The sequence below is a fragment of the Amia ocellicauda genome, chromosome 13 (genome assembly GCF_036373705.1).
Source record: "Amia ocellicauda isolate fAmiCal2 chromosome 13, fAmiCal2.hap1, whole genome shotgun sequence".
NCBI lineage: Eukaryota > Metazoa > Chordata > Actinopteri > Amiiformes > Amiidae > Amia > Amia ocellicauda.
The window spans coordinates 18,806,835-18,833,306 of NC_089862.1; the positions used below are offsets into that span (position 1 = coordinate 18,806,835).

The 26,472-nt window shown below is 36.8% G+C and overlaps 1 protein-coding gene across 1 annotated transcript; it reads left to right on the plus strand.

Annotated features, from left to right (window-relative positions):
- Positions 1-30: 30 nt before the first annotated feature.
- On the plus strand, positions 31-15,463 carry trmt44 (tRNA methyltransferase 44 homolog). The gene is made up of 11 exons (XM_066720091.1): positions 31-960; positions 1,241-1,358; positions 2,229-2,448; positions 4,434-4,502; positions 5,003-5,110; positions 5,395-5,466; positions 6,318-6,424; positions 6,805-6,988; positions 7,413-7,818; positions 13,695-13,811; positions 14,375-15,463. Exons 1-11 carry the CDS (start codon positions 609-611, stop codon positions 14,605-14,607), a joined length of 1,986 nt encoding a protein of 661 aa, XP_066576188.1. The 5' UTR covers positions 31-608; the 3' UTR covers positions 14,608-15,463.
- The last annotated feature ends 11,009 nt before the right edge of the window (positions 15,464-26,472 follow it).

Consider the following 26,472-nt stretch of genomic DNA (forward strand, 5'->3'; position numbering starts at 1 on the left):
AAACTGACGATCAGGTCACCTATTGCACAACCTGCTGCTCAGGGCTGCACTGTCTGACGTCACACAGCTAATCGAAAAACATCTTCCACGCAGCTGCAGTAATCGATGAAATTGATTGGCATTATATCATTGAAGTAGGATTTAACATCGCGCTATTTATTCATTTGGAACCGCCGATCATTCAGGTTACACCTTTGTTATACCCCATAGATTTAGCCAACATTACGTTTGACGTAGCCTAATTATTTAATACAGCGTTGTAGGGCAGGTTTCCGCACTTCTGCGCAGATCTGCAGAGTTCCGCGCTCCCATTGCTGGAGCTGCGCAGAACTGCGAGAATCTGCACTGCAAGTACGCGACCAACGTAATAAGGAAACATCTGGGCAAATCTTTCTTATTTGTGTCTTTATTTTAGAGTCATATGAGGTATTGTATTGTTATGTAGGATTCTGCAGTGCTTAAATAAATCAGCAAACACAAATACATCATATCAATTACTAGGTGACGACTAAAGTAGGGGCCGAAGGAAAGATGAAATGCCTTGACGTCATCAGTGTGCGTTGTAGCATGGCAGCCCAGTAGAATGGCTTTCTGTTAAAAACAAAACCATGTCAAAACTTTCCGAAATACAATTTAAAGGCAATTGCGTTGCAGTGCCAGAGGGGTTTTGGTCTGCTATAGATGTCTGGTTAAAAAAACCTAATGTTGTGAATAAAAGACTGTGTGGATCCAAAGAGGAAGAGAGTAAAGTTGTTGAAGCTGCAGATATTGAACACATTTTGTCTGCATTTTGGAAAGAAGACGTTGAAGACCTGAAAGATGTAATTTACTATTTAAATAACGGTCTTGAAGGGAATAACCAACACCATACTACGAATGGGGGACTGAGTTTTGCAATAAGATCAATAATCCCAAAAGTGCATCTGACTGAAACTCACTTCAAAGAAATCACTCTGAAAGGTAAGAACAATTATAATGATATTTCAAAATATATGAATGACGTGGAAAGTCTTTTTTCAGTTTTTCAGTTTCAATAGTAATTGGCAATTCCATCCTAATCACCTAATGATGGATGATTTAAAGATGTTATATGAATATGAGGTTGCCTAGCATGTGGAGCAGTTGAAATATGTTTGTCTGCAATTGTGTCCCTACAAAGGCTCAGGCTCTTCAAAACCTATATTTTCCAGTTTGATTTGAACAGTTTATAATGTACCTTTTCTTCCTGACATCTTTTTAGACATTTCCAGCCACCGTGTGACATTTCTGCCATTAGAAGAAAATGCAGAAAGACATTTGGTTATTAAAAAGAGCAACATTTACCAAATACAACTCCAATCAGTAAATTGTGAAGAATGGTGAGTTAACTCTGAAAACCACCAAGTGATGAACTTTTGCTCCACTAAAACTTACCCAAGCCTAAAGATCAGTTCAGTCCCAGATTTGTTTTTGATTTATTGGGGAAATGTAAATAAATAAAAGCAGAGACATTGAACATCAGGTATTAGTGCATTCTCTGCTAGATTACAAACCTATTAAACTATCTGAATTTAAACTTCTAATTCATAAGTACAAATTATTTAGTGCTATCAGTCATTCAAAGGGAATCAAATTTTCTTACTGGAATAGTAATGTTGTTCCTGGGTAGTAATTGTTATTTCCTCATTGCTACAAAAGATTTACAAGCGAGTAGTTTTTCGAGATTTACAATTATACTGTATTTACAGTATAATCGTAAATCTCAAAACTACTCCCTTCTAAATCTTTTGTAGTCATTTTTGTATTACTTTAGTATAAATACATGTTAATTTGGATTCATATGTTGTTTTATTCGGACTTTATGTGAACGAAAAGACACACATTTGCCCGTTTTCTCATTGGAAACCGTTACATTTCAAAATATCACTGTCCTGGTCACAAAAGCAAAGTTGGTGGGGAATAATAGCCATTTTCCATACTTTTGAGGCATAAGCAATTAAGAAATATCACTTACTACCCAGGAACAAAAATGGTGTTACATAGTGTTATTATTGATATTAACAACAACAACAACAACGAAACACATAGGCCTAGACAGTTCTAAAATAAACCAGAAAAGTGTTTTAATATTACACATTTTACTCCCCATACCTTAGCTTTATTGTTACGTAATAATAATGCTGAGTGTCTTGTTTGGTTTTATTCATATTAGTGATGTTTTCTAAGGTATTCTTGCACTTCCTTCATAGGTCCATTTCCATTTCCACTCTAAGTTCCGAAAGCTGGTTTTCAGATGGGGTGATTTATCCCAAACTTGCATGGCTCAGCACAGAGCTGCTGCCAAAGCTGGTAAAGTGGTCCACTGAGAACACAAAGAGTGAATTTAAGAGTACTCTTTCGCTTATTCCTGTGGAAAAGTACAGCCACTTGTATCAGAAACTGAAGGAAAAATACAAAGAAATGGTGAAAGTAAGTGAATAATATATGGATTGTAACTTTCTATGTTTAAAAATTAAAGATCAGTTATACTCCCTATCAAAAGAAGCAGGCACTCTAGTGGGTATTCAAACACACATTTTCCTATGCATACGTTATTGCAATCACTCACTTTAGCTCACTTCTCAGATCTTAATTTTATTTTTTTATTAACATTCAGACTGTTCCTAGATTTCACATTACAAATTACTATGTTTTTGCATGTAAGCAATAGAAAGTGGGTTCTGACAATAAATTAAACTGAGATTAGCAGTAGTTTGTATTCACATGTAGTGCAACGTTGGGATATGGTGTAGGGCAAGGCCTGGCACTGATAGACTGTAAGTATCCCTTTGTATTTGGCATAAATTCATGAAGCCATTTGACAGAACTTAGATGGATGCATCATTTACTGTCAGCATTGGTTTTATAGAAAAGTTTTATTTCTGACTTATGCTGGTTCCAAATCAAACATTTGACCCCCCCATCAATCATTATTGAATAACCCAGTATTCAAAGGTTGAATTTTTTTACAATTTTTTTGTAGTAATTCCAAGTAGAGGTCGATCGATATAGGATTTTGCCGATACCAATAACTAAGTTGGGAAGACAAGCCGATAACCTATTAATCGGCCGATAGTTTTTAAAATTGATACTGAATGAAAAAACAACTTAAAGTAAAATAATGCTGAAATATTACAAAAATAAACAGTACTGACTGAACCATGAAAATGTTTTGTACTTTTTAAAATAAAATAAATATTAATATATGAACTATATTAATAAATATTAAAGTAAATACAATATATACATCCAAACTGAACCAAAGAGTAACACTCCAAATAGCATAAATAAAAATAGATACATCAAAAATGAATTAAAATCAGATGCGTTTCTGATTTGTTTATACGTTTCTCTTGACTGCATGAAGATTTTTTTCTCAAATCATTCACTAACCTTTAAATATACAAGCTGGCTAAAGCATGAACGTGACTGGATATAAACTACACACTACACGATTTCTACAATCCGACCCGATTTTGTGAACAGTGAATTTGTGTCTTTTGCGTGGTGAAGGAGCGCGTACACCCGAGCGCTTCAGTGCAGGGACACACTGACTGATCTGACATCCATGTCGTGGCGACCTGCGTCACAGCCTGCAACCCCACACAGAAAAGAGGATGAGTGTGAACACATGGCCGTGAGAGCTGCAGCTGAGCACCAGTCACAGTCTCGGAGGGCAGCGATGCATCAGCCCATCTCTCACTGCACGACCATCGGCAGCGGGACGCGCCCGACCAGGCTGCCTGTGACGATCAGTGCCGATTTGTCGTGAGGGCCAAATCGGGCTCAAATCGGCCTTAAAATCGTGTAGTCTGACCCCAGCATAATGCAAATAGATGGTAATTAATTGTAAAAATCCTGACATTTAAACATTTGGGAGGGACTTGCGTGTTTTTTGTCACATTGTTCCAACCGCTTGAGGATAGCTTTAATGTTGGCGTCCTGTCAGATTGTCGGCAAACATACAGCTGTTCTCTATTAATGCAGCATCTAGTCAAGAAATTAATGACTTTATAATGATATGACAACGTGTACTGTAGTGTACTGTATACAGAGCTTTAGTTGTTGGTGTTTTAAATCTGCATTGTTCAGCTTCGTGCAGTCTCAGCCTCAGTGAGTGTTTATTCGCCTCTAGAGGCCGCGCTCATGCTGTATAACACAGCGCCCTTCACAGCGCTGCAGCACCGGGGAAAAAAATATCGGTGTGGATTTTTGCCGATAACCGATCATTCCAGAAATTGTTATCGGTGCCGATTAATCGGCAAAACCGATATATCGGTCGACCTCTAATTCCAAGTATTGAAACTGGATTTGAATTGGAATTGACAACTGGCATTGCTGAGTCACTGTCTGAACAAGACAAACATTCATTGTTTGTTTGTTTTTGTTTTTAACATGGTTATGTTATTTGTCAGGTTTGGCCTGAAGTCACTGATCCTGAAAAATTTGTTTATGAGGATGTCGCCATTGCAACTTATCTATTGGTATGTGTTATTTTTGAACCAACAGTATCATTTTTGCTTGTCTGTTAATGTCAGGGTTTTTCAGACAATGTATATTATATCAAGATGAAACAATTACAAACCAGATAAAAACTTGAAGGAATGTCAGAATGTGGATTTTGGCATTAGTGTTTAATTTTTTAAAGAGCCTCAACAGAGATTTTGAGAGCTTTTGTAATTGTGGAAAAATAAATGCAAGCAAAGCCTGCTGTTAGTGAAATAAATAAAATAATTGTAATTCAAAACTATCATATTCATATTTAACAACAATGTACAATTGTGTAATACTAACAATTTGATGTGCAGACAATTAATTTTACATCACAGGGCATGCTATTTTTGGGCCTTGAATACACAAACTTCTTTAATGCATTTAGAAAATAAATATATGTTCTGATAATATTAATGGTTTCACTTTTGGAAGCAGTTGCTTGCACATTTATTTATGATTTATTCATATATTATTTTCTCTAACGTTTTAGGTCTTGTGGGAAGAAGAACGTGCAGAGAAGGGCTTGACAGAGAAACAATCCTTTGTAGATCTGGGCTGTGGAAATGGACTTTTAGTTCATATATTAAGCAATGAAGGAGTATGTTGCACCTAGCTTGTATAACCAATGTTATATTGTCTCTTGCAGCTCATTGCATTTACAAATAGATTTACAGCTAATGCAAATTAGGCATGTGAAACATTGTAATTTTAAGAAGCCCTTTGATCAAACTTCATGAGTCATGTATAGTTGTACTTAAAAATAAATAAATAATAAAATAAATCTAATAATGTACAGTCATGTAATGTCCATGAAATCAGCTGGTGTGTTTCTCGTATTTACCAACTTTTAATTGATATTTTATGTCGATTTGCACAATACAGCATAGTGGAAGTGGCATTGATGTTAGAAAAAGAAAGATCTGGGACATGTATGGACCACAAACCAATCTTAAGGTAAGAGCTTCACTTAGTCATATTATGATACTTTACGGTAAATGCAAGTTTGAAAACAATTTAAGAACTTTATTTTAACACAGTTTAATTTCCTTGGATATCTGTACTCTTACACTATTCAGAGGCAAAAACAACACACCAAATAACTTTATGCCCAATTTGTCTATCAGCAGAATTGTAAATGCACTGCAGAACATTCCCAGCCATACATTATTTACACTCTATTCAACTTTGCTCTGATGCATCTGGAGCCTTTTTTTTCTTTGTTTTTGTGTTTTGGATTCCTTGCGGAAAGATTGGTCTCCTGTATCTTGAATACCGTGGGTTTGTGTGATGTTAAACTATACTGCAGATTCATGTTGAAATAATTAATTATAGTTTTATTCAATTTTTTTCTGCCTTGTAAAGTATATAAATACTTTCAATTTTGATTGTACTATACTGTAATCTGCTTCTTGCATGTAACAGTCAATCCTTCAGCCAGGTAGTATTTATTTGACAAGATTGAATAATTATGAATTTTATAAACATCTTAGTGTTTTTTAGTATATACAGAATTGAATGGGAAGTTTTGGTTCTTCCACCAGTACAATATATGTTCCTGGAATGGTCTGAAGACCAGAAATACTGATTCAATCTATTTTCCTGTGGCCAAGGTTCTGAAAAAGACAAAGTAATACAATTATTTTTAATATAAAGCTTTGCAATTTAGAAATGTTTCTGTCAGTTTCTTATAGAAAGCCTTGAAGCATTTCATTAAATCTGAGAAGATAAATTGGAAAAAATGTGCTAATCATTTGAATGTGGAAGGACTGATAAAATACATCTGCTTTCTCTCTTGTCTTTTGAAGGAATGCACAATCACGCCAAGTGATAGCTTCTTATTCCCAGAAACAGACTGGTTGATTGGAAACCACTCAGATGAGTTAACGCCATGGATACCTGTTATATCTGCCAGGCATGTAATCTCGTGATGTATTTGAGTAGGTTGTAGTTCCAGTTGAGAAATTGATTTGCTTCAGTCCTAGTATCCCAGGTTCAAAGGAAGTCTATTTCTGCCACTTGGTGGTAGTGTTGAGTTTTATACTTGAAACGTACATTGAGGTTGTGATTAACAACGGTCAGGCTAGGGATTCAAACAATCACACACATTCTTTTAGATTTGTTTTTGTAGAAGGTGTTTATGAAAATTGGAGAATCTTACATTTACTTGTATTCAATTGAGCTAATTCAGCACACTGTCAACCCCTATAATACATGTATCTACCAGATCTACACTTCCAATTTAATATATGCTGCATTTATATAAATAACCTTTTTCAATGTCTTGAACTTTAGGTCCTCGTATTGTAGCCGCTTCTTTGTACTGCCTTGTTGCTTCTTTGATTTTTATGGCAAGTATAACCGGCAACATTGTAAGAAGTCCCAGTACAAGGAATATATTGATTTCATAGCTGAAGTGAGCCATGTGTGTGGTTTTGAAGTGGAAGAAGACTGTCTAAGAATTCCTTCAACGAAAAGGGTATGCCGATTTTTGAAATTCATTGCTTGTATACAGCAGATTTCAATAAGGAAATCTTACTTTACTCAAGCTTCCCTCACAGCTTAATGAAGGAAATGAGTAAAGTATTTTTAGCATATTGTCTTTTTGTCCTACTGTTAGTCCTGCTGGTACTAAATATTGGACTATAAACATTGGTGTCTATTAGAGGGGTAGGATTGGTCACATTTGGGCCTGACATCCATGAAGCAGGAACAGAATATGTAATGGGAAAGTTCCCTTTTACTGTCTTGAGAGCTTGCCCATTGTCTAGGCTTGTGGCACCACCCATATTTGGAAATGAAGTTGTACTATACATCATTGGTTTTGAAATGTCGCCCAAAACATTTTGTAATGTTATAAGTCACAATTAATAAAAATGTTTTTCTCCTTAACTTTCCGTTAGGTGTGCCTTATTGGGAAGTCTAGAAGCTATGACTCCTCAAGGGAGGCCATGGTGGATGATCAAAGAACCCAGTATATTAAGAAAAGACAATGGAGTACAATAGCAAATGTTTCTAGCAAAAGAGAAACCTCTTCTACAGAACCAACAGGTGATAGTTCCAACACTGAACGGCATCCTCACGACAATGCCGAGGGGTTTCTTCATGAAGTGGAGAAACAAATCCCTGTCACTAGGAAGTGGGCAGAAGGATTTCAGCCCAGATCAAAGATCGAGCCGATGAGAAACTGTGCTACTCTTCCTCGCACTTTAATTGACAAAGTTGTGCTACAAGTGGCAAATGCTCTGCTGCTTTTGAAAATCGACGATAAACATACACCAAGTGATGAGAAGACCTGGAACCGGGGAGGTGAGATTTTATTATTCATTGATGAAGACCCAATGAAATGTATTCAAGCTGCACACTTTATTTTAGCATCTTCTTGAAAATGTGGTTGCAGTTGGGTTTGGGTGGGTGGCCAGGCCAGCCCACTCATTCGTAGGAAGCGAATCTTAATCATGGATTACCAGGCTGCCGTGGACCCATAATCAAGCAACATCTGTTCCTATTTTTTCTCAAATGTATGCTGCAGGTAGTTAATCAGTCCAGCCTGCCACGTTTACAGACACCGCTTTTTATCTTAAGCTGCTCTCTTTTGAACTTTAGCCAGCCTCTAGTATTTTAGGATATTCTGTCTGTGAACTGCCTGGATCTGTTCTCTTCACTGCTGCTGCTATAATTGTGGTATAAATGTAGCTCGGCCATCAACCCTTTAGCTCCAGGTGTCCTTGCATATGCTAGCATCCATCAAAAACCGCTCCCTACAATATAAACCAGCTCATACAAAATATTTAACCTACACACCTCCTATCAATCTGAGAATAGATATGCAAAATCAGTTGATCACAAATGTAACACCAGCCTGATATTTAATCAAAGTAAATATTTGATTAAAATTATATTTGACTACAAAAGGTTGAATGATAGTGTGGTAATGACACAGATTCTGACCGAATTTTATGTCTATTGCTGTTCAGTCCTCAAAAGCCTGAATTCAAGCAAAACTGATTCAATTAATGAACACTGGCTTGGCAGATGTTTTTAAACTTTTATTTTATTTTCTGAATCGCATAAAAGCTTAATCTGTCTAAGCTTCAGTGTCCTTGACGTGAGTTTATTCTCTGATTGTCAAATTATTAATTTCTACCTCATGACGTCGGTGCTCATCTCTGTAATACCACTTTTGGGTAGATTCGTAAGATTGCAATGGCTTCTATAATGTCATCTGTGGTTTTATTGTTTAGTTATTTTCATAAGCCATTTGTTTGTTTTACTTTCTATTTTCATGTCTTTAAAAGCATCATTAAACAATCACATAATGAAAATAAGCAGTGAATATTGTTCTTCAGAGAAAATCTTCTCAAGGTTACATCTGTGGAGAGTGCCAGCACCATTGGAGTGGAGTGCTTCGCTGAAGATGTTAAGCAGCATTCAGGGAGTTTGTGTATAAGCAGTCAAAATGACAAAGAAACTCATAAGTACCCATTTGTGGTATTGATTCAAAAGGGTAATGATAATGCATTTGTTGATCTAGTGATTACGTGGGTGTGAAAAGATTTTTCAGTGCCACTGGTTTGAAACGGTAATTGCTTTTATAAGTTAAAGATAAATTCCAGCTTTGTGAAGTTGTCAAAATTGCTTTGTAATAGAAAACTACTCCTTTGAGTTTAAGAACATAAGAGTTCACAAAGGAGGCCATTTGACCCATCGTGCTTGTTTGGTGTCCATTAATAACTAAGTTATCCAAGAATGTTCAAAAATGTTCAGCTTCTGCCACATCGCTGGGGAGTTTGTTCCAGATTGTGACAACTCTCTGTGTGAAGAAGTGTCTCCTGTTTTCTGTCTTGAATGCCTTGAAGCCCAATTTCCATTTGTGTCCCCGGGTGCGTGTGTCCCTGCTGATCTGGAAAAGCTGATGTGGTCGATGCCTTTCATGATTTTGAAGACTTGAATCAAGTCCCCACGTAGTCTCCTCTGTTCCAGGGTGAAAAGGTTCAGTTCCCTCAGTCTCTCAGTAGGACATTCCCTTCAGACCTGGAATAAATCTGGTTGCTCTCCTCTGAACTGCCTCTAGAGCAGCGATATCTTTCTTGAAGTGTGGAGCCCAGAACTGTACACAGTATCCAGATGAGGTCTAACTAGTGCATTGTACAGTCTGAACATTACTGCCCTTGTTCTCAATTCTACACTTTTGACAATATACCCTAACATTGTTTGCCTTTTTTATTGCTTCCCCACATTGCTTGGATGGAGAAAGACCTAGGAGTCTATGTGGACTCCTCATTTTCTCATGCGTTACTTCATCTAGGTCTGTACCTCCCATAGTGTAATTATAGTGGACATTTTTGTTACCTGCATGTATTACCTTGCATTTGTCCACATTGAATTTCATTTGCCAGGTGTCGGCCCACAGCTGAATATTATCTAAGTCCCTTTGAATAACCTGTGCTACCAAGATTGTATCTGCTGAGCCACCTATTTTAGTATCATCTGCAAATTTGACAAGTTTGCTAACTATCCCAGAGTCTTGATCATTAATATAGATTAGAAAAAGCACAGGCCCTAGTACTGATCCCTGTGGAACTCCACTAACAACCTCAATCCAGTTAGAAGCGACTCCTAATCGACACCCTCTGTTTCCTATACATCAACCAGTTCATAATCCATCTACTTACATTACCCTGAATGCCTACAGCTTCCAATTTGAGGATCAGTCTTTGGTGCAGAACCTTGTGAGAAGCTTTTTGAAAATCTAAGTATATCATATCATATGCTTTCACATGATCTACAGCTGCAGTTGCATGTTCAAAAAATTCAAATAAATTAGTAAGACATGATCTGCCTACTTGACTATCTCCAAGAATATGGTTTTCATTAAGATGCTCCTTATTTTCTGTTGAATCATTTTTGCCAACATTTTACAAGTAATACAGGCGAGACTGATTGGTCTGTAATTTCCTGGCTCAGTTTTGTCCCCTTTCTTGTGGATTGGTATGACATTTGCTGTCTTCCAGTCAGTTGGCACATCCCCTGTTCTAAGTGTCATTTGGAATATTTGAGTTAGCGGCCTATAAATAATTTCCCTCATTTCTTTAACTACTGTTGGAAATATCCCATCTGGCCCACGTGATTTGTTTGTTTTTAATTCTGCTAGTCCCTTTAGTACCTCCTCCGAATTTATCCTGATCTCTCTTAGGGTTTGACTGGACTGGTTGTTAACCTGTGGCATGTTATCTGTTTTTTCTTTTGTAAAAAACCTCTGAAATACTCATTTAGAACATTTGCCACATCTTGTTCGTTTTCCAAGATACTTCTATTTTTGCCCTTTATCTGTTTCACTTCCTTCTTTATTGACTTCTTGCTGTTGTAGTATTGAAAAAAGCTCTTAGCATTAGTTTTAGCTCCAAGAGTTTATTTCTATGTTTCTTTCTATTTCCCTCTTTGCTTTCCTGATCCTTTTCTTAAGATCTCTTTGCAGTTCAGCATATTCTTTGTATTTTGTTTCGTCTCTATCTTTTTTTGTATGCGCTATAAAGTTTCTTTCTCTTGATATTTTTTGTATACTTCTATTAAACCATTTTGGCCAATATTTATTGGTGCTCAATTTGCTGAGTTTTGGTACAAAATTCTCCTGAGCCTCAAGTAGTATATTCTTAAAATATAACCATCCATTTTCAACTGAATCTGTATACAGTGTGCTCCAAAGTGCTGTCTGTAAATCATTGTTTTAGTCTTGGTCCTTGTTTTTTGACAGTATACCTCAAAGCTAACCATATTGTGATCGCAGTTTGCCATTGGTTCTCTAACTAGTGTTCCTCTGACTCTGTCTTGGTCATATGAAAATATCAAGTTAATGTATGCACTCTCCCTGGTTGGTTCCCTGACAAATTGAGTTAGAAAACAATCATTTACTATCTAAACCATTTCCATTTCTGCTTCTGTAGTCCCAACTGGACTTTCCCAGTCTATGTTTGGGAAATTGAAATGCCCCATTATAACAGCCACATCCTTGCTACATGCAGTCCTGATTACACTGTACAATGCAACATCTTTCTGAATATCATAGTTGGGTGGTCTGTAACACACTCCTACCATTATTCCTCCAGATCTTTTATTCAAAAGTTTAACCCACAAAGATTCTGTTTCATTACTAGGATCTAGTTTGAGTTCTTCTGCCTCAATGTCATTTCTGACATATAATGCTACCCCACCACCTATTCGATTTTGCCTGTCTCTCCTAAACTGTGTGTATCCTTCCAACTTGTATTGATCCCCATAATTTTCTGTAAGCCATGTTTCCGTCACTCCTACAACATCATAGTCACATGCCAGCACTGTTGCTTCTAGGTCTAACATCTTGTTCCTTATACTCCTGGCATTGAGGTACAAACATTTCAGGACTTTCCTAACAGCAGTTTCCCTTTGTTTTCTTTCCTTAGTGGAACATCTGCCATTGTCAGAGCTCCCTGCCCCCCTGGTCCCTAGTTTAAGTGATTCTCAATTACTCTGCACATACACTCTCCCAATGCATTAGCCCCCCTTCTGTTTAGATGTAGACCATCCGTTTTGTACAGGTCCCATCTATCCCAGAAGAAAGACCAATGCTCCATAAACCTAAACCCCTCTTCCCTACACAAAGATTTCAACCACGTGTTAAACGTTCTAATCTCTGCCCATCTCCCAGGCCTGGCACGTGGTACCGGAAGTATTTCAGAGAAAACTTCCATGGAGGTTCTGCTCTTTAGTTTCTTTCCTAACTCTTTAAATTTGTCTTGCAGAACCTCTGTCCTACCTTTTCCTGTGTCATTGGTTCCAATGTGGACCGTGACCAGTGGATTCCCCCAGCTTTGGCCAGTAGCCCGTCTACTAGTTTAGGGAGATCTGCAACCTGAGCACCAGGCAGGCAAGATACCATGCGGGTCTCCTTATCACTAGAATACACAGTGTGATCTACACCTCTAATAAGGCAATCATTCTGCAAACCTGACACTGTAGTTGCCACATTCTTCTAAATGTTACTTTTTTTTGTTTTTTTTTTTGTCTCTTGGTTCCTGTTCCCTAGTCAACTGCTTAACTTTCTGTGACCGAGAAACACTGTGTCTACCTGCCACCAATTCACACCTAACTGGCTCCACCTGGAACAGAATTCCTGCTAGTCCTTGACTAAATCACCTTTCTACAGCCTATTTACTTTCACAAACTACAGACAAGATTAACTTCAGTTAAGGCAAAAAAAAAAAAAAACTGAGGACGAATGGATGTATTTAAAGTATGTCTAACATACCTGAGCTGGGACTGAAGGGAGTTTGTGGGGACGAGGGTTAGAGAGAAGTTGTTGTAGTGTATCCTGTGCTGCCAGCTTCAATTACAGATCCTCTGCACTGTTGAAACCTCTTGGTTAGTAGGTGGACAGCCTCATCAGTACAGATTGTACTATGTGGATTTCCCTGAAAGAGTTCAGCTGTGGTCACCATACCTTTGGTGAATTTAAAGAAACTAGACTAAAATCAGCAAGAGACATAAAGGGTTAAAGGACTAAATTAGTCTGTTATTAATAATCATTTTAACTTGGATAATTCAGATTTGTTTTCTTTATATTGTTTTTATTATTTGAAGTGTGACAGTGTGAATAAATGAAAGAACAATCGATCAGCCAAACTATTGTTTAATAAGGATTTCAGTGATAGAAATTGCAAAAATGGCAAAGAAGAGCTCGTGGAAGTTGAGAGGACACTCAATACAAGATAAACCTTATTTCTGGAGTAAACTGGAAACTGAAGTAAACTTCCCACAAATGGAAAGTGGAAGGAATTTGGGGAGCACTTCATCTGGCAGTGAACCAACACAGGCTGCTGATAATAAACTGTGTGTGTTGCTATTTCAGACATTGTTGCTGGTTGTTATAATAACTAGCTTATTCCTAGACAACACAGTTGATGGAAAAGCTTCAGCCAAAATTGTGAGGGGGGAGGAAATGGTCTGTTTCACTGACAGTGGACTGTTTTGATAGGCACACTGCAATTATAGTACAACTTTGTTATACAATGAGGTGTAGTTTTTCTGAATTTTCAATTGCCCAGAAACATCAGTCAATTAAAACTGATTACTATGTACAATAAAAACAAAAAGCTGTGTAGTTTTTTTTTTTTTTTTTCTTTAATGTTACCCTTTCTTTGTTTTCCTAGGAAGTCTATCAGTTAAAGAAGTAGCAGAGCTTTTGGATAAGGAAACACTACAGAATCTGAAAAATGAATGTGGAGGCTTACAGACCCTTCTGAAAAACAGCCATCAAGTATTTAAAGGTATGGAATTAGCCTTTAAGTGCCATTGCCCAACATCTTTATTCAGGAGCAGGGGTGTTTCTTGAACTTCTGTCTACTATTACTTATGCCATCTTTTAATCCATATCCTGTAAACAGAATTATAATAAATACTTGCTAAATTAAACTTCAGGCTAGACCAAATCAAAACCCTTATCTCTCTAGCAAAAACAAAAAGCAGTGAGTTTGTTAGTTTCCTAATTTACTAGCCTCTGATTTACATTACTACAACAAAACCTCTTTCTTGTTATTCATCACTGCAATTTGTTTAGTAAGGCAATGTGAAACCACTCCTCTTCTCCTCCCAGTGAAAGAGAATTTGCAAAATGAGTGGTTTTCAACACATAAGGGACTTCTTTTGATACTAGGATATTTTGTGGTCACTCTTTGCTTTTGTTTTGGAAGTAGGAACGTTGTATTCCCAAATTATGTAATGTGATGCCTTTGATTTGTTCTATCCCTTGATCGCAATTTGGTTCAAATGTTGTTGTGATTTAATTTGAAGTTATTTCAGGCACTGTTTCTTGTGATTTGTGGTTGTGCAGTTGAAGGTGGAAGAGTACAGATACGTGACTGGAGAGTGGAGACCATACGGAGGAAGCCCAGACTTGACCACAAGCGCAAACCTTCCGCCGAGATGCTTAAAACGCGAATGTGTTGGTTTCATACCAACCACCCAGAAGGCTGCCCATTGTCTTCGGACTCGTGTTCATTTGCACATGGACCAGAAGACCTCAGACATTTCTCCTTCAAGAGTAAGAAACAAAAAAGTGCTTAATTTCAGTGTCAAGCATTCAGATTCACATAAAGTCTGTTCAAAGCATGTTCCGGACATTGATATCAGACTATCTGGCAGCACATCAAAATTCCATAATTCCTCAGCTATTAGGTAAGTTTAAAACTGTGGATGATGAAAACTATACTAAATCCCTTGGGGTACTAATGGATGACAGATTGCCTTGAAATAGCTAAGTGTAGCATATTGTAACAAAGCCACAGGCTTTGTTGATTCTAAAACGCTTGGCAGGAGCCATGGGGGATTTAGATCTGCTGATAGCTGCATAGCAGGATTTATTAGATCAATCCTGGAACAAGCTTTACTGTTTGTATTTTGTTTTCTGGATTAGAACTCCAAAACAGCAGTTGGGCCAATTAAAAATGTTCAGTGTTATAGTTCTTGGAAAATGATGCTTTAAACATCTCTTCCACATCCTCAACGACCCAGGCAAGGACTACTTAACATATTTTCCAGATCTATTGCAGTTCCAATATTTTAAAGCAGGAACAACATTCATGTTCTGCCAAGTTAACCACTTTGCATTTTCGTCCCACTAGACTATTAATCTTTACTCCCACAATGTGGCAAATGTGTTTCAAAGAATGTCAAATATATGCTACACCTGTCTATATATAATGATGCTTCTGAATAATACATTTGTTGTAATGTTTTATTTATTTGCCTTTTTACTTCTTTTAATTGCCATCTTTGCCTTTTCAGTTCAGGTATTTGTCTTTTAAATTACATACAATTTTTTTTTCTCGGAAATCTGTAAATGTACTTACTTAGGTACAATACATAACTACGTTGGACTTGATTGCTGCATATAACAGAAATAAAAGTAAATCATAAATCAGGTAAAGAGTATGGAAATCTGTATTATATAACACTTTATCACTATCCATTTTAATATCAGGCAGCTTTTATGCCATTCGCCTCCCAGAATTCCACACCGTAGTTCTCAAGATTAATGCAACTCTTGGACATGGACGGACACCCACTGTCAACTCTTGCTGTGGGCAAAGGACCCCCCAGCAGGCTTTCTTCCAATTAAAGGCAGCTTCCCCTATCCACATGAAAAGGGTTAAGAGAGAATGAGAACTGCCGCATTCTCTTTTATCAAAATGTTAACATCATAAATAATTTGGAAAAGAGCATTGGGGGTGTTCTGTGTGAAGGCCACTTTGTTTTACTGTCACTGCGCCCACAGTCCACCACCTGAAAATGTCACTTCAAAACAGAATAGGGAAGAGAAGAACCACCCACACATACTGTCAACCTGAGCCGGCGGGCTGTCATGGTAAGCTTGGTATTGAAGGAAGGAGACAAAACCCCATTTGAAAGTAGCAAAAAACATTTTTTTTTTAAGTGTGTCTGAAATATATATAGTTGTGGCAAATTTAGTTGATTTGTGGGCTTGTATTAGGTTTGATTGCTTTTGGATTCTAATAGAACATTTTTTGAATAAACGCATTTAAGGCAAGAATAAACATTTAAATCTGCAGACATTCAATAGTATATATTTCGTTTTAATGTTTTAAGCTAGCAGTTCATTTTTCCCCCCACATGATCTTTTCATTTGGTATGTAATTTTAACTTAATTAACATAAGAGTGCAAGTTTTCATATATACAAATAATTTTGTCATGTACAGTCAACCAATGATCTTTGGTGTACCATGGTAATAACATGGTAATATATGATAAAGTGTACCTTGTTAAAAACATGGTAAGAATGTGGTAAAATCATGGTAACAATATAAGATTATGGTAAATGTTTAGTAAAATCATGGTAAAAATATGAAAACATGGAAAAATCTTGTGGGAATATGGTAATATCGTGGTAAAACATGTTAATGTGCAGTGTACAATGGTAAAATATGATAGTGTAGTGTAACATGGTAAAAATATGGTGAAGTATAGTATACACAAAGACCATATGCTTCAAAGACTGCACTCTTGTCTTCTACAAACACCGCCATGTCCTCTATGCAGACCTGGCAGCGGGGCTGATTTAAACCTGCTTCATTCATACATTTTAAATCGTATGTTGGTGGTTCACAGCTTGATGGCAAGCAGAGACCCAGAGCTTTCAGTGTATGTGTCTTTATGTGTTTTGAAGTATATAGCTAAGATGCATAGCACTCTTCCAGACTAAGGCTTGGATTGAATCAAAACTTTGACCCACACGACAATGGAAAACTACACAACTGTATTCAGTTCTGGCTTCATTTTTCATAAGATGCAACTTTCTTCTATTCATACATTGAAACACTGCTGTGTTTTCTATTAGCGGGTGGGTCAAAGTTTTGATTTAATCTGGCCCAAACTTCAGCATGTAAGCTCTCTGAAGTCATCCTGGTTGGCAGAAAAACAACAAAATCCCCAGATTAGTCTTTCCCAAAGCAAATGTTAACAAGTCGAAATAGTGTTCGTTTTGTGCTCTTACTGCTATCAAGTAATTATATTGTACTGTGCCCATGGCTGCCTGAAAAACGGTAAGGATAGTGTTGTTCCTTTGAAAATTACAACTCCCATGCTCCCATCCTTTCGAACAACCTTTGTTCCTTTAACCTTATTTAACCTTTTAAATTATATATCTATTCCTGGTGAAGATTTAAATTTCTTGACTCATTGTCTGTAATATAATAAAACAGACGCATGATGGAGTGTCAGCGGCCATGTACATCGCTTTGTGTGATTGTGTGTAATATATAGTAATAAAATGACCAATTAAGATGATTATCTGCCACAATAGAATGATTGTGAATGATTGCTCCATAAGTGTCTTTAAAAAGAACTAGCAACCTCTTCGTTTTGGAGAACTGAAATACAAGTTAAATTAGATTAACGCAATGTCCTAGTCATTTTACAAGACAATTCTAGTTAAAGAATATTTTTTCCCCAAAACTTTTTTCTTCCTCCAGAAAAATATATTTTTGGGGTGATTTTTATATTTTAAAGTGTTTTGTTATTAGACTTTGAAGTATATGAAAGGAAAGGGATAACAAATAAACACATTGCTACGACTTGAATCTCAAAATCCACATCAGTAAAAGCACTGATTGATGAATATTACAGTTTCCCTGTCTCATTCTAAGATAAATCAATAATCTCCTTCCAGAAAAGGTGTTCCAATAATATTAATAAAACCAGTGTTCAGTCCCTTTAGGTGGTGGCTGTTAATTGACCCATTGACTTTGTCTTCCATGAAGTGCATAAATCATTATAGGCCTTTTGTTGCCACTTTACTTAACAAACCTGTGACATTTGACGTGCACAGATGATAGATTTTTCACCTCAGCCATGTTACACTGCATCTGTTTTTTTCAAGAGACATTTAAGCCAAGCAAAGCCCAATAAATGGATTAACAGACAATTAAGTCAATATGCAAGGAAAAAAATTGATTGTATGATACTGAACCTAAAAACATTTCTGTGGACTGTTATCTATCTGTCTATTTGTCTATCTATCTGTCTGCCTGACACTTTTGTGTTTAAATGGACTTCAGCAAGTAACACTTTCAGATCAAGAGCATAAACATTAATAATCCAACTGAAAAGTGTTGGAAATGTGTTTCTGTAAACATTAAGAATAACCTAATCATACCTTGTTGACCTGAGGTTATTAATGGAATTAGTTCAATGAATAACATAATTAAAATTAATTACATTTTAGATGTAGATGTGTATCCGTTAATCAACTTTTACTAGAAATATTGACTACAGTTACAGTGGCAATTGTTTTATTCAAATTATATGTATATTTAAAATATGTACAAATTAACTTCTTCATTGTGTAGTACTCATTGTATAGTTAGGTCATAGTGTGGGGAGGATATTGTGTGTTTGGGTTTTTGTGGCAGCATATCATTGTGTGGGGAGGTCGTGGTGTGGGGAGGACATTGTGTGGTTAGGTCATTGTGTGGGGAGGATATTGTGTGTTTGGGTTTTTGTGGCAGCATATCATTGTGTGGGGAGGTCGTGGTGTGGGGAGGACATTGTGTGGTTAGGTCATTGTGTGGGGAGGTCATTGTTAGGTAGATCAAACTTTACAATGTGTGTCTTCTGAGAAGGTTCTGGAAGTAATTTTCTCTCTCTATTGGAAATTGAAATTCACTGAAGGCATACTTTAATGACATTCTGACACTTCAGTTCTGCATATGTGGCTTCCACAGCTCTGAAACATATTAGAGTGTCACCACAACATGCATAAACATGATACCATCACACAACACAATATAAGTCATTAGAAATATGTTTTATATTATGATCAAGGTATAATTTAGGTAAATATAATAATAGTAAAATGTTAATTATGGTCACAAGCTTATGGAACCATTTTAAAATTGGTGGAAAATATAACTGTACCTGTATAACTAATTATAATGTAATAATAATTAGACATATGGGTAAAACAAATGTCATGTCTATAGACTGAATAAAAGGCTTGACCTAGTTTTACTAGTCTAAAAAAAAAAAAGTTTGTAGGAATGCAAGTTTCTTACACATGGTATATGTTGTTGTAAAGCATTGCCATATTGGTTGCAGTCCCTACAATTCTTGTGCAGTGGTTGGCTTCCCAGCCTATGGAAAGTGGATTTAGCTGTGTGCACCAATCCTGGACTCTGAATTATAGTTGCTGAGTGTCTTATTATGGAGTGGTTAATGTTCTTGTGTTTATCTCATGTTCTGCAAATCACACATTGTTTGTTTGGCTCAATGGATTTGAATGTTGTCACAGCACAAATTCTATAAGTCCCCCACAAACTAAGTAAGTATGACTCATCTGGGATAAATAGAAAATAATCTTCTATAGCTTTTACACACAGTATACAGCACTTTTCTTTTCCAATAAAGTTTGCTTGTGCTGAAATGTACCTGCTTTATCTCTGCTACTCCCAATACGTATACTGGTTCTATATTTGTTTCTGTTAATATATATATATATAAAATGATTTCAAAATGTGTAACATTCAAAATTTAAAGAACTGGAAAAAACACCTAACTTGCCAATCATTATATTTTTGGTCTTACAAAAGATTTCTTACAAAATTGTATATTATAGGCTTCAACTAATTGAGAAGTAAATAATAGCTTGTAAAACACGTACAAAAAAAGTACAGAAGAAGAAAATAGGGTGTGTCTATTTTAAATAATATTTACAAATAAACAGGATATTTATTTCCGTTAATTTAGAGGTTTAACAGGAAATGTGATTTTTAAGGATGTTAAATAGAAATAAAGTATGATTGCCATTACCTAGGCGCCTGTAATGGGTAATGCAAGAACAGAAATAGTGTAATATTAAATTCAAGGGCCTCAATGTTGAATGTGAATAGAAGGTTTACATTTTGCCACATTAACTCAGTGTATCTAAAAACTACCTATGCTGTTCAGTTCTTTGTACCTCAGACTTCCCCTAATACACATAATAAATTATCATTTTGGATTAATGAATATGAAATCTATAGAATTCCTTCCCATTAGACATTTTTTGTTTGTAGAGAAATCATGATCTGATCTCAAACGTTTATTTAAATGATACACCTGGGAATGCTTGTTAAGTAAGAGCCAGCAGAAAAGTGAGCAGTAACACTTTTGTTGCTGGCATGTCTCACTACAATTTTTAAGTGAAAAAAAGGACACCTATTTATAAAATTATGATAAACTAATCCAAGTTGTGCAAAATGTGATGTTTGATGTGCATAATTAAAGGCCCATGCAAATATCCGTTATCGTCAAATTCAGGAGAATTCTGATTTTATGTGGAAGTAATCAATGTCAGGAAGCTGAATAAACAGACCTTTATAAAGCCAGAATAATAGTTTACCCCAGGCGCCACTTAACTGGGCATCCAGTTTACGAAGGAAACAAAGAGAATGGTAGTCAAGGTGACAGCAAGTGGAATAACGAGGGATGCTTGGTTAATGTCATTATAGGCAAATATTAGGAGTTTCTCACTGAAAAGAATGAAAGAGAAACATTAAGCCAGATGCAAAGATGTATAGAGGTCTATAAGACAGAAATAAAACAACCTTTATCAATCTTGCAAGGGCACATAAATTGAGTTTCATGATGAAGTGTTTTATGCACTATTGGGTCAGAGCATACATTAAATTGCAATGCTTACTTTAGTTTATGTGATTTATAAAATGATATTGACATTTTCCTCATTAATTTGTTGATTGTACACAGACATGTACGGTCTTGTCTGTGAAAGGTTACTATGTGAGAACAGCTCTAAGATACATATATGGAGATACAAAATGTGGGTAATTAGAAATTAATATAATGATACAGATAAACTGTGCCATAGAGAAATACAGCACAATGATACAACGAATTATGAGTTTAAGCTGCAAAGTATAACTTTATTCAGACTAACTTTTTAAACTGTCTTTTTTCTGAGATTGGGTGTGTGGGCAGAATTATTTATTGCAGTGATTAGTTTTCATGAATAATGACTTTCTACAGGGATGTCTAGATGTAAAGGTAACTGTTCAGTACATAGGTTTTTTTTCCTGTTTATATTTCTTTTTCTGTATAATAAGTATATTTTCTGGGTTTCATTATGTTAATTTGATGCTGTGGTTTACTGAGGCATTTTCAAGTTTTAAGATATCTGCTTGTTTGGCAGATGTGGTTTTCAGGAATGAGAATAGCTTCATTTATTAAAAACATCCTTGCTAGGTTAGTTTCTGGAAATAGAAGCTCGTTTAATATAAATTACAAAGAACATGCTTTATTTGGACTTAGTTGACATCTTGTTCAGATCCTTTCTAAGTGTAAAACATTATGTACAGTACAATACGGCATATCAATGTACGGCTGCTGATACAATATGGGAGGTCCTGCCCATTTCCACAACAGGATCATTAAGGTTCCTTGAATGGATACTGATTATGGATTCAACCAGAGAAAATCAAAGGTGTCCTATCCTCAGGCATCTTTGGGAGAGCTAGGTTATCTTAATAGAAATCAGATGCATAAAGGCAAAGTACAAGCAAGGACATTCATCTTAAAAAGCATAAAAGCTTATAGTCCCCTTTCTGAAATGCAAAAAATAATATACACTCCATTACAGATGCTAAATTGTCAACAAGGTAATTTATATCCCTTACGGTTTTCACATTTGTGCTGAGGTTAGATAAGGTTTCCATACAAATATACAAAATCACTTGCCAGAGAAGAAAATTCACATTCCACTGGATTTGGTTCTTGGCATGATTTACATTGATTCTTGACAAAAACTAGTCCAGGCCAGTATCTTAATGAAGGAAGACAGATTAATAGATCATTATTAGTGGATACATGAACCATCCATCAAAAGTCAGCCAAAGGCCCCAGACAGCTGCACTACAATCACAATTTGTGCTGTTATATCCATTTAGTTTTGCTGTAGTTGTGGTGTAAGTAAGATTCAGTGCCGGTCTTTCATGGGTCAGCCTGTAAAAGCCTCTCCTCAGAACCCATGATAATAAAACAAGTATGGGATGTTTATTACAAATTAAAAATAAAAAGTAATTATTTTTGGGTAAGTTAAAATATATTTCAAGTCCCTCACCCTTGCACATACACTGTATTACCAAAAGTAATTGGATACAGACAAAACCCAAAGGACAAGCTTGCCCTTAAAGATCGTTATGATTCTTTTAATAGGTGGCCAGAGGAATGCTGTGCCATTTCTCCCACAACAGTGTGTAGCGCAGTGAGCAAACACAATCTCTGCGGGGTCTTCTGGGTTTGCCCTTTCAAGTTCATAACTGAGGTGTTCTGTGGGACTAAGGTCAGGAAGTGTTTTCAACACATTTCTCCTCGAAGCAGTGTTGCACTCCCACGTGGTGCGATGGTGTTTGTAGAAGTCCAGCCTCACTACAAAATCCCATCAATGCTGGCACGAGAGGCTCTTGTCCACAAATGCCACAAAATGGAGCCTCTACATAATTACTTTCTTTACATCTTTCAGGTACAAATGACTGTTAGCTTTATTTAATTGTTCATTTATTTTACATTCGATTTTATTTTTTGTATTGCAGCGTTATGTCTCCCTCATGACCTTCTGCAAAAATGTAAAATATGTATCAGTTGCCAGGGAAACCAGCTGGCTGGGAAGACGTACATTTACTCACCTATGGTAGTTCAGAAATGATTTCAATTACTGGTGCATTAAACAAGAAGAGAAAACAATATGCAGGGTAATGACAAGTAAAAGTAAGGTTGATTTAATATTTGCGTTTCACTTGTTAGCAATCATCACTTCAGCTAACAACACTCACTGGAGATTTGCTCTTGTATGATTACTTTGCTCATTTAGTGCCTGAAGAGTAGCTGCTGGTGCAGAACTGGCAGCAGTGGTTTTAGGTTTAAAAGAAAAGGAAAAAAATAGTCAAAATACATGTGACATCATCTGAATTAAGAGTCTAGGAAGAAATTGGTCAAGCTGAAGAAACTACTTTTGGCTCTATATTCCTTCCGTTTCAACATTAAAAATTAAAATTCTAGCAAAACATTACATTCATGTACATTCTGACAAAAAATGTAGTTTTTTTTTCTCAACACTATGCTAAAAAACCACATCTGATGCACTTTTTATGAAATATTTGTTTTAACTGTGACCAACTATTGGACCTGAAATGTGCCATAAATAATATGAAACAACATGAGAAATGAGTGTAATTACTATTGCTTTTGAAGTGTCAGCCTACTGAAAACATTGTGTTGGCTTGACATCATGGTCCAGTGGCCAGGCCTACACCGGCATGTTGGGGGAGGAGTGGTGGCAGGTGGTGGAGCCACAGAGAGTGTGTCAGCAGTTATTGGCTGCCCACCATGGGGCCCACAGTGTTGGACACTTTGGTGTGACATTTTGGAGTCCTGTTAGAACTACATTTAGACCTGGATTGGAACTGGGAGATGTTCCAGGAGATCTGTGCCTGCTTGGCTGTCAATAAGACCCACACTACCCCTCTACACCCCCAGAGCTAGGGGCTCGTTGAGTGCTTTAACAGGACACTGGGCAGCCAGTTAGCCCTCACGATGACCAAGGACCAGAAGGATTGGCACACCCAGCTGCCACTAGTGCTGTTGGCCTGTCATACTGCCGTTCCAGAGTCTACTGCCATCTTGATATTGGGGCGTGGGCTGTGGACACCATCATAGCTGACATATGGGCACCCTGCAGATCTCCTAATGCCTCCTGCAGGGCCTGACTAGGCTTTTCCTTGAATATTTTCCTATCCCACAAAAATGTCTTTCATAAAGAGACCAGTGTGATACTGAAAGATAACAGACAATGGACTAGCCACTGCAATCTGTTTGTGTTACACAGAAACATCAACACATTACAGCTCCTTGGAGATTATATTTTTGTCGTGAATCATTTGTGATGAATCCAGTTGCTTTTGGTTAATTGTTTGTACATTGACTACTTTTGTTCGCAGGTTTTGAAGTCTTTTTATTTAACTACTGACATCAGGCTATTTGGGTTGTAGAATGAAGTGCTCCAAGCTGTAGATGTTGTTTTTCTATTTATTATTTTAACATTGAACCTATTATTGAAAGGCCAGTGCCTTTTGAATTAATCATAACCGGGGCGGCATCTATTATATATACTGGTTAAAGAGAATAGTGATTCCATATAAAACTTTATTTAAATGAATGCATATGTTTTTGCTTTCTATTTTAACACATAACGATTTACAAACAACATAAAAACGATTCATCCAGCAGAGACATATGTTTAATTGTCAGTTTGTAAGCTTGTTTATGAACTGGCGAAACAGAACTAGAGAAAAGAGCAGCATGACACCGAATACAATTCTTATAATAAATAATGAACGGAGCCCATGACCCAGATAAGATTAGGATGCTCAGCCACTTCTTGGAAAATTCCACTGATTCTCAAGAGACTATGGCCAAGTGCAGACATAGAGTGGGGAAAAAGTGTAATTTCTACATACTAGTCCCATTTTCCAGAACATGTTAAGCGTCTACCTTTGACTTTCCACTTTTAATTTGCGATTAACCCTGTGTCTCAATTATTTTATGTCTGTTTAAATTTCATCTTTAAGTTCAGTAAATTACGTATGATATTTCCTGTCCTGTGCATACTACCTAGTTTTATTTGCTTTTACATGCAGATGGGGTTGATTTAGAGCAGTCTCTGTTGCCTCTAGTAAATGAAAATACAGTGGGGAGAGAAAAGCAACTGTCATGGGAGCTGGGGAATTGCATTTGACAATCACCAACAAATGCTTAAATATTTTGAGGAAAGGCAGTACCAAACAATATAATATGGAAAAAAATATGACAAGTGAGATCCCAATTGTTAAGTCATTGATAACTTTCTCTGTCCCTGTGTATGAATGTCTAATACTTTATTATGAGGTCCGGTAATGTGTATTGTGATTTGAATTGGACATAGTTTTTTTTTATATATATATATATATATATATATATATATATATACACTCACCTAAAGGATTATTAGGAACACCTGTTCAATTTCTCATTAATGCAATTATCTAACCAACCAATCACATGGCAGTTGCTTCAATGCATTTAGGGGTGTGGTCCTGGTCAAGACAATCTCCTGAACTCCAAACTGAATGTCTGAATGGAAAAGAAAGGTGATTTAAGCAATTTTGAGCGTGGCATGGTTGTTGGTGCCAGACGGGCCGGTCTGAGTATTTCACAATCTGCTCAGTTACTGGGATTTTCACGCACAACCATTTCTATGGTTTACAAAGAATGGTGTGAAAAGGGAAAAACATCCAGTATGCGGCAGTCCTGTGGGCGAAAATGCCTTGTTGATGCTAGAGGTCAGAGGAGAATGGGCCGACTGATTCAAGCTGATAGAAGAGCAACTTTGACTGAAATAACCACTCGTTACAACCGAGGTATGCAGCAAAGCATTTGTGAAGCCACAACACATACAACCTTGAGGCGGATGGGCTACAACAGCAGAAGACCCCACCGGGTACCACTCATCTCCACTACAAATAGGAAAAAGAGGCTACAATTTGCACAAGCTCACCAAAATTGGACAGTTGAAGACTGGAAAAATGTTGCCTGGTCTGATGAGTCTCGATTTCTGTTGAGACATTCAGATGGTAGAGAATTTGGCGTAAACAGAATGAGAACATGGATCCATCATGCCTTGTTACCACTGTGCAGGCTGGTGGTGGTGGTGTAATGGTGTGGGGGATGTTTTCTTGGCACACTTTAGGCCCCTTAGTGCCAATTGGGCATCGTTTAAATGCCACGGCCTACCTGAGCATTGTTTCTGACCATGTCCATCCCTTTATGACCACCATGTACCCATCCTCTGATGGCTACTTCCAGCAGGATAATGCACCATGTCACAAAGGTCGAATCATTTCAAATTAGTTTCTTGAACATGACAATGAGTTCACTGTACTAAACTGGCCCCCACAGTCACCAGATCTCAACCCAATAGAGCATCTTTGGGATGTGGTGGAACGGGAGCTTCGTGCCCTGGATGTGCATCCCACAAATCTCCATCAACAACAAGATGCTATCCTATTAATATGGGCCAACATTTCTAAAGAATGCTTTCAGCACCTTGTTGAATCAATGCCACATAGAATTAAGGCAGTTCTGAAGGCGAAAGGGGGTCAAACACAGTATTAGTATGGTGTTCCTAATAATCCTTTAGGTGAGTGTATATATATATATATATATATATATATATATATATATAAAGCTAATGCAGCTACATTAGTAGTATCTGAACCTTTTAAAATATATCCATTTGCGGAAGCTCACAACTACACAATATGCTAAGAGCACCATTTATCGTTAATAAAGGATCATCACAGTCACATGGCACATGGACTGATTAG

Bases quoted from the DNA above. Each gene is read 5' to 3' on its own strand.
- trmt44 (XM_066720091.1), top strand. From the start codon at position 609: ATGTCAAAACTTTCCGAAATACAATTTAAAGGCAATTGCGTTGCAGTG. The intron at 4,503-5,002 runs GTATGTGTTATT...CTAACGTTTTAG, and splicing joins CCATTGCAACTTATCTATTG to GTCTTGTGGGAAGAAGAACG. The intron at 13,812-14,374 runs GTATGGAATTAG...GTGGTTGTGCAG, and splicing joins CAGCCATCAAGTATTTAAAG to TTGAAGGTGGAAGAGTACAG.